At 40.0% G+C, this 9,099-nt stretch overlaps 1 protein-coding gene across 1 annotated transcript; it reads left to right on the forward strand.

The window, feature by feature from the left end:
• Positions 1–7,593: 7,593 nt before the first annotated feature.
• LOC127934100 (uncharacterized) lies at positions 7,594–8,981 on the forward strand. Its single transcript, XM_052531271.1, has 2 exons — positions 7,594–7,702; positions 7,968–8,981. Exons 1-2 carry the CDS (start codon positions 7,676–7,678, stop codon positions 8,979–8,981), a joined length of 1,041 nt encoding a protein of 346 aa, XP_052387231.1. The 5' UTR covers positions 7,594–7,675.
• Positions 8,982–9,099: the final 118 nt, after the last annotated feature.

Here is a 9,099-nt window from a genome sequence, read left to right on the forward strand (position 1 = left end):
GTTCCATTTAATATATGAAATTTGCTGTCAATAAATCACAAATTCCAGTAGAACAGCATATGCAAATGTTACGCTGAAGCCAACATGTGAAATGTCCGCTTAGATGTGAACTCAGCATAATGTCTTGCTTCTATATAATCAACCAGCTTTGGTCTGACCATCGCGCTGCTGACACAACATCACTTTGCTTTATTAAAACCTGTAAATTAACAAAATAAAATAGAGTTAAAGAAACAAATAAAAAGTTAGACTGCTCCATTGTACAACATGTTGCGTTCAGAGTGACCGCACCTCACTGTGCTGATGAAGCCGATTTGAAGGAGGATGATGTTTTATGTAGATAAAAGTACAAACACTATATAATAAATAATATTTAAGCATTCAGATACGTCGGGAACATGGAAACATTTGGATTCGTGCAGGCATCAGCTTCATCTTAAATTAATTTGTTTTTGGATTGATGTTTTTATAGCCTAAACTTGTTTTGTTTCCGAGATAATTTAATAGCTGTTTTTATAATGTTTGTAAACATTTTGCTTTAGACTACAGGCATTTTAGTCTTCATTATTTTGTAAAGTAATAGGGCTAATAAAACGCAATGCAGCAACTTTAGTTTTTTTTTTTTTCACTTTCAAAACGCAATCTTTCATCCTTGTTTTTGTTTTTTACAATGCAGCAAATATTTTTTAATATTTATAAAAAAACTTTGATGTCTTTAAAGTGTTGATTTTTTTTTAGTAGCCTACATTTGGCCAAAATCTAGAAAAGATGACTAACCACAGCGGGTTATTGACTGACGTTAGATCTCTATTTTTTCTTTTTCTTTTTGAGTAACTAAAACGCTGACGCCGCGCTGACGCCACGCTGACACCACGCTGACGCCGGAATGGCAGTGTGAAAGGGGCTGTAGATAGAGAGAGAGGGAGATGACGCACACTGTGTAATCAGATGTGGCTAATTCCTAATGTTCACCACTTCCTGTTTAATAAATCAAGTGTTATGATCTGCCGAGCTCCCTGTCGGTGTCCTCCTTCCGACAAAGCCAACGACCTAACGCACTGTAAGAACTTTAAAGCCTGCATATAGAAATGATGCGCGATACATTATTATTAGGCAAATTATAGACACATAATGTTGTTTTTATAAAATAATTTTATTAACCGGTATTTTTTCCACACAAACCGGTTTCGGAACGGTAATAATTCAGAGGAACGCAGGAACAGAAACGTTAAAATATCGATTCTGCTCGGAGTGAACCGATTGAATTTTCTTTTCATTTTCAAGCCCTGATCAACACCCTAAGAGGAGGCAATGCTCTGAGAGGAGTGAGCTCTAACTACTAGGGGACACAGCTCACCTTTTGGTATGCCAAGGTGATAGCATCCACTAGCCAGTGGGCCAGCCTCTGCTTGGAGACAACCTTCCCCTACTGCTCCAAAGCAAATAAAGAGCTGTTCAGAGTTTCTGAAGCTCTGTGTGCCTGCACACAAGCATAAAGAGCTCAAACAGACCACAGCAGTGCAAAGGTTGGTTCTGCCTCCTCTAGGGGCAGTGCTTGGAAGTTCACCACCTGGTCCTGGAAAGGAGTGGTGGAAACTTTGGGTAAGTATCCAGGCCAGGATCTCAGGACAACATCAAGGCATGTTTCGCTGACTGAAAATGCCTGCAGGTCCCCAACCCTTTTGATTGAAGTGAGCGTGGTCAGGAGCACTGAATGGCACTGAGATGGGTTCCAGCTGCGAGTCATGACCCATGCCCAGAAACCATCGTCCAGCCAATAATTCTTTGGGTTGGGTGGAGGCTTCAAATTCTTGGTTGCCCTGGAAAGCATAGCAGACAGTTTAGAGTCAGGAATTTATAGTCCTCCCCTAGGAAACTCAGCCGACCCTTTCCAAAAAGTAGTATACTTCAAGTTTATTTTACTAAATATACTTAAGTAAAGTTCAAGTATATTTTTAAGTATACTGTATGTAGCAAGTATACAAATATCAGTGTTCTAGTAGTATACTTGTACGTTTACTTTTTCAATACTGATTGGGACTAAATTGGCCCACTTTATAGTATATAAAAGTATACTTTAAGTATAACAGTAGCAAACTTTGAGTGCACAACTAGCTTATATGTATAGTGATAGTTTACTAATTGAATACTTTGTACACTTTGAAGTATATTCTCAGTAAACAGCTAGTTTAGTAGATTTATACTGCAAATATACTCATAAGTTTTGTTTAAGTGAACTTTACACCATACTTTAAGTATACTACTATGTCCCTATTTAGGATTTAATTTGTATAATTAATTTGTTAATTTCTGAACATACAAAACTTCCAAAGAAAGAACAGGTTATCTGCTTGTAAACGAAAACATTTTGTTCTAGCTTCATGCATTCTTTTTTTAAACACTTTAATGTCATATAAGTGTCATAAAAATAAAATAAAAATTATAAAAAAGAAATTTGAACAAAAAGATTAAAAAAAAACCTCTGAGTTGGATTCAGAATGATAATCAAAACATAGATGGAGTCGATCAACACCCCAAAGCTTGAGTGTAATTATTACCTCTTTATTGGTCGACATTTTATTCCACAACGTTACAGTTTTGGTGTGACTATACATGTTAATTTAAACATTGTAATTGTATTAGTTTATTAAATATGATACACAAAGCATTTTGCAGGTGGACGCAAATCACAAATTTGAGAGGAACATTATGTGAAAGTTAGATATTTTAGGTGCCAAAGACTGTTCAATATTTTCTTTATTCCTGTCCCACAATAACCCCCCCCCACCCCCCCCAAATCAGTGTAGTGTCATACAGCGCCAGTCAGAGAAATAGAGAATAGAGAACAAGAACCAAAATGGCGGCGCGTCCACACGCAGCAGCTGTTTTCTTGTTTTTTGTCTTGTGAGTCGCAGTGTTTTTTTACGTCGTCATCGCATCCGTCTGTCCATGTTGTTGGAGGTCACCCGCAATGACGTCAAGCCATCGGGTGCAGGGTTTACCTCATGGTCATCTCCAGCCTGCGACCCTCGAATCAAACTGGAGAATGGCTCTCGTTGGATTGTCAGGAGGAAGGCTGAGAACATGGCCGAAACCAGCGGGTGCGACATTCCGCAACTAGTTAGGATGCTCTGTGCTGGCACGTGCAGGCTCTAAGCACTTAATTGGAAATCCGCTGGAGCCACCTGATGTTCTCGATGGTTTTGAGAGCCCTGCTGTCATTGCCCTTCATCTTGCATGAGATGGTCTGGTGCCAACAGAGTGGTTTCCAGAGAGACTGCAGGGCTGATGCAGCCAGGGCTCTTCTGCGGGTAAACTCTGGTTTTAGGTCCCTGTTATCTGTCACTATGGATCCCAGATACACAAAATTCTTGATAGGCTCTACAATGTCATTCCCAAGCCGAAGGGAAGGTGGATGCGGTACTCAATGTATATGCCCAGGGTGTCTCTCATCTGGCTAAAGGACGTGCTGGGCAGGAGGGTGTCGACAGCGTACTCCAGGTCAGTCAGGTGGTAACTGCTGAAGGACACTCCGGGGACCCGATCACAAACCCTGGACATCAGATGATCAATGATACAGTTGAAGAGCTCAGAAGCAGCCACGCAGCCCTGGCGAATACTACTGGAGATAGGAAACCAGTCTGAGTCTCTGCCGTTGATGCGAACACAGCTCTGAGCATTGCTATAAAGCAACTTGAACAGGGCAATGATCTTGCTCCAATGTGCTCCAAGGGCGTGTAGGATACTACACAGTGAAGTGTGTCAGACGGTGTCAAAAGCTTCCTTTAGATCTATGAACCCAATTTAAAGATGGAATTTATAGGTCTTCTCTATCAGTAAGCGAAGGGTGGAGATTTGGTATGTTGTGGAGCGGTTAGGGATGAAGCCAGCCTGCTGGGGACGGCAGCTGCTTCTGATGGCTGGGATAGCATGAGTGAGCAAAATCATGGTAAAGAGCTTGCCGGGGATGGAGAGAAGGGTGATTTATCTGTGGTTGCCACAGACTAGCCTGTCAAACTTACATTTCCAGAAGGGCAAGATGACTCCTCTGGTCCAGTCGCTGGGAAGCCTCTATGTCTCCCATGTGTGGGTTTGAATATGTGGGTAAGCCAATCAATGATGCTTTCACTGCACCTTAGCATCTCAGCGGTTATTGCACAGATGCCGGGGGCTTTCCTGTTGTTAAGTTTTTCTAGAGCGGCTTCGAGTTCCTCAGGTGTGACAGGGTCTGTACTGCAGACAGCAATAGGGGCTGCAGCGTTAACAGCCGATGAGATGGTGGGATCAGCTGGGGAGGCACTGTGCTGCAGAAGGAGGCTGAAGTGCTCTTTCTGGCATTCGAGGCAGTTTGCTTCAGTTGCTATAAGGTTAACATAAGAATCTTTCACCAGGGCTGTCTTGATGCATGGGCCATTACGGGCTTGGCGCAGCAGACTAAAGACACAGATCATATTGTTGTTATTGGCTGTACCATGTCCAGTGATGGATAAGCTTCCGGGGAAACTAGGTATCAGCAACGCAGAGGATGTTGTGGGGGCAGAGAAGGAGTAGGTGGTTGCTGTTGTCATTTGAGGACCTGTCAGCAAAGGTTGTGCAGACAGGTGACCCTGTGGACTGATCACCAGCGCAGTGCAGTAGAAGTCAAACTATGGTATGTTGACGTCAACAATGATTTTATGTAATGGACATTTTAAGACTCATAATAAATTATGTTCGCAATGGATACAGGCCTATTTATGAAGATGACTTTATGTGGTATCAGAACTAATATGGTGGTAATTAGCCTAGGCTTTTTCGTAATGTAATTAAAGCGAATTGGCAATCACTTTTGATAATTAAACTCTGGCAAACAATTTGGCTCTAAATGGCCAAGATCTAGGTATCATGTATTGAATCAAAGACAGAGCCTGATACGGAGCAGTTTAGTCCATGTAAATTTTTTTTATTCTGCAAAACTTAAGCCCTTTTGACATTTTACCTGACGTGGCTATATAAAAAAAATTGCCTCCCAAGACAGCTCATTGGAGCTGCTGGACCTTCTCAGACCTGCGCTTGCCAGGCAAACGCGGTGTAATTTTGCTTTAAGCCCTGAAGCCCAGCGCTATGTTTTGTTTTTTTTTGCTACAGAGAGATTCATTGAGGTCGTGGGAGAGGGCTATGGCTTAATCAAGACCTTGGTGTGGAGGTGCGTTCACACTGTCAACAACACCCTTCTGCGCCATGCCGGGGATTACATCCTGGTGGATGGCACACTCATCCGTATCGCCAATTCATCAGTGATTGATCAGGCATAGGCTACTTATCGCGAAAGGGATATGCGGACATAAACGTGCAGGTTATAGTGGACCACAGAGGTGTGATCTCTGATCTGGTGGCAATGTCCAGCAAAACTTCAAATACCTCTGACGAGAGGCTTGATGCCCTTTTTTTTACGTTGCTTCCCCAGCATATTTTGTATCTAACTCTCTCTCTCTCTGTTCATTGTAGATAGGTTGCTTTTTATTGAAAACATAAACCAATTGCAGTCAATACCGCATTAAACAGAAGTAACTGCAGCTGCTTGCCAATCAATTCTGATTGTAAAGTACCTTACCATTAATATAAAAGTGTATTATAGTTTTTATAAGTCGTTAAACCCATGTCAAGAAATGGCACAATGGGATAAGGAGGGTGGATGATTAGCTAGGGATACGCGGTTCGTCTAACCGTCACAACATATCGTGTGAACATATTACTGACCATTTGATAATTTAATTTATAGTCTATATTCTACTGATAACTTAAACTATGTTAAAATAAATGTTACTGTAATAATTTGAGGAATGTTTCATTTATACTCCCGACAGTATCGCTCACCAGGGTCACTGGAACACGCAAGGCCAGAGCTGACAGAGTACTTGTATATAAATATAAATATGCATTATGATTCAATATCATAAAACACATTCTCACTTGTGAAATGTAATTCCCTGCTGCCTGATTTTAAGATTTCTTTAGTTTGAACATCCATATGCAGCACAAAAGTCCTAGTTACCTAGCTACGTCCTATGACAAGACCCCTGTTCCAAGATGGAGGCGGATTTGATGCATGGTTAGAGCCCCAAGGCGACATCTAGTGTATATATCTATGGTGTTAGATTACATGTGTTAGTATCTGTTGTTTCTTTTTTCTTCTTCACTTGTGTTTTTTTGGAAATTCTGCGAAGAAGATGTACACTAGCATCCTCTACCATATAATAATGAAAACATGGATTCTAGGAGCATAGCTCAAATATATTTAGAATTTTTGTAAGCATAAGTAAAGTATACTTAAATGTAATTTTAACTATATTTCTGAGGAGTACATGAAACCTATTTCTGAAAAGTACATAAAAAGTAAACTAAAAACATACGTTCCTATTTATAGTTTAAAAGAAGTTTACTAATAGCACACTTGAATAAACTTCTTTTTCATAAGGGAAGTCCTCACCATTTGAAGTGCCTGATCCCTCCAGTGCTAACATCAACATCTGATCCTCCTCTGAAATCCCAAATAAAATCATCTGACAACTGCAAGATGGCCTGGCAATCTCCTTCGGGAGCTTGGCAGGCATACAACATCATGGAGGAGTGAGAAGTCCGTAACAACTGGCCTGGTGGAAAATCTCCCACTGTAACAAAAAGATCTTCCTGAGTGCTAACCAGTGAGCAGTGGCTAGGGAGCAGCTGAGGGGACTTTCCCCTCATGATGAGGGAGAGTTGTGATCTCAATGTTGCCATGGACATGCGCTTGCAGTGATGGTATGAGCCATCCACAAACAAAGCCTCAGCATGCTTACGGCCCAGACATGTGAGACATCAGAGGAGGATAGGAAATGACCACATCCAGAAATGCACGGATAAAGAGACATATTTAAAAAGGAAAACCCCAAATGTCAGTGTGGATGTAACGTTGAACGTGACTGAATGAAACGGGACTTTGTAGATCTGTGCTGCTTGAGTCACAAACTATTCCAGATGGTTCAGGCCAATTTGGTGTACTGGTTCAATTAGTTCACCAAAAATAAATGGTTCAACAGAATGATTCGTTCACAAACCGAATTTCACTCTGGACCATTTGCCTGAGGCTACGGATTATAGGTAATAATGTTGTAAAATTATGTTCAGTTTCTTGCATATATCGGCAGGAGCCATGGGTATCAATTTTGTGTTTATTGATGTCCTTTTTTTTTTAAATTCACAAAAACCATTAGCCACTGACTTGAATTAAATTAATCACCAAGCACCAGTTCCAGCTAAAAATCTTCTTTACTGTTCTACTGAATACTACTACTACTACTACTACTACTACTACTACTACTACTACTACTACTAATAATAATAATAATAATACGTCTTAGCTATATCTTGGATGGAGGTTAAGTAAATTAACAGCAATTTTTCATTTTCAACTTTCCAATATACAGTTAGATATTGAATATATATATATATAAAGATTGAAGACCTTTATTTTTTCTTTTTTTTTTCTTTATAGACATCATTTCTGATTTTGATATCATTTGGGAACAATCAAACTGATATTATATGTTCAGAACAAAAAACGACTGTCTTACTTGGCATTGGCTTCATTCTGGTTGGACCGAGTGTTCTTCTTCTGCTAAAGAGCACATGGAAGTTTATTTTCAAGAGTGCAAACATGCCCTCTAAAAAAACTATGTTTTGGGTAAGCAAACATAAGTGTTTAATGAACAGATGTGTACAATATAAAGACATTTTTGAAGTTATAAATAAAATAGATTATTGGAGTATGTTTCTCTACCAATTTGATACTTGCCATATTTTTGTAATTGTTTGTTGTACTTACTAGCCATTTATAAGTTAAAATAATAGTTTTTACATACAGTTTTTTAGTTTTTTTCAATCGAGTAGCATAGAATCTGATTATATTGTCTGGAACCTTTCTGACTTTGATTTGACCTTTCCCTTAGGTTCTGGGTTGTGAGTTCCTGGTAGGACTGGGAGCTGCAGTTCTAACAATAGTAGCCATGCCACACTTTGACATTGTCACCAATGTGATGATTCTAAACAGTGTGAGCATCCTGTCCGCAGTGTTCCAGGTGGTCGCTGATTGCCTTGCCAAAGAGAGAAAGTGCCTTATGGTCCCTGTATGCTCCATTTTCTTAATCGTCACAGGTTATGTGCTCTTTGTGATCAATTATTTGGCTTTCGAAAGTTCCTTAGAGACAAAAATATCAGTTGGCCTTGCCATTGGTGGAACCATCTGTGTTTCTGTGAACTGGTGGGAGAGCTATAGCACGCTCTTTAATGTGTCATTTCTAAAGGAAATTTCCAGAGACATTGCTCAGTCCCGTAACATGGTCAGCATCATCTCTAGTTTGATAAGAATCCTGATTACGTCAGCTGTGATTGCAGGTTATGTTCCTCTATCAGGTCAGGAATGGAAATCGGTAAAACTTGTCTTTGAAACAGTTGTCATTGCATTGGTGGCAATCCAGATTATATCCTCTGCCTTGTGCCGCTGGTTTGTGGTTTTGGCTTGTAAGATGCGCGCTGTGCGCTGCAGCTTCATTGTGCCCATGTACCTTGCCTCTATCACAGTTTTGGCTGGGTTTTTGGTTCCACATATAGTCAGGCTCCCAGAGTCCAATCAAACTTCTACCTGTTTTGAGAACTTTCAGCCGAAATCCAGTGACGAATGGTTACATTTGATATTGACTGATGTTATAAGAACTCTGAATGCCAGGGACATTGTGATACACATGAAGACAGGAGGACTGGCCTGTTTGGGCTGCTCTGCTCTGAGCTGGTGGCTTGGACTCATACTCAGTTCAATTTACATCTGGTACCTGAAGATCCATCGAATAGAAAGAACCCAAGATCTGTTTGTGCGACCTATGTATGAAGGAGCATTTATGGAACAGTCTATGTTGCTAAACACTCGTTTTGAAATCAGAAAGAGAATCAAGGAGAAACGGTGGTAAGTGTTTTAACTTTTTAAATATGGTTGCATATATTGCTGATATATCAGCAAATATTAGATTTTTTTTATTCATCCATATATATATATATATATATATATATATATATATATATATATAT

Source organism: Carassius gibelio, chromosome A18, assembly GCF_023724105.1.
Source record: "Carassius gibelio isolate Cgi1373 ecotype wild population from Czech Republic chromosome A18, carGib1.2-hapl.c, whole genome shotgun sequence".
Taxonomy (NCBI): domain Eukaryota; kingdom Metazoa; phylum Chordata; class Actinopteri; order Cypriniformes; family Cyprinidae; genus Carassius; species Carassius gibelio.

Coding starts and splice junctions, on each gene's coding strand:
- LOC127934100 (XM_052531271.1), top strand. CDS start 7,676: ATGCCCTCTAAAAAAACTATGTTTTGG. Junction 7,703..7,967: donor CTAAAAAAACTATGTTTTGG/GTAAGCAAACAT, acceptor CCTTTCCCTTAG/GTTCTGGGTTGTGAGTTCCT.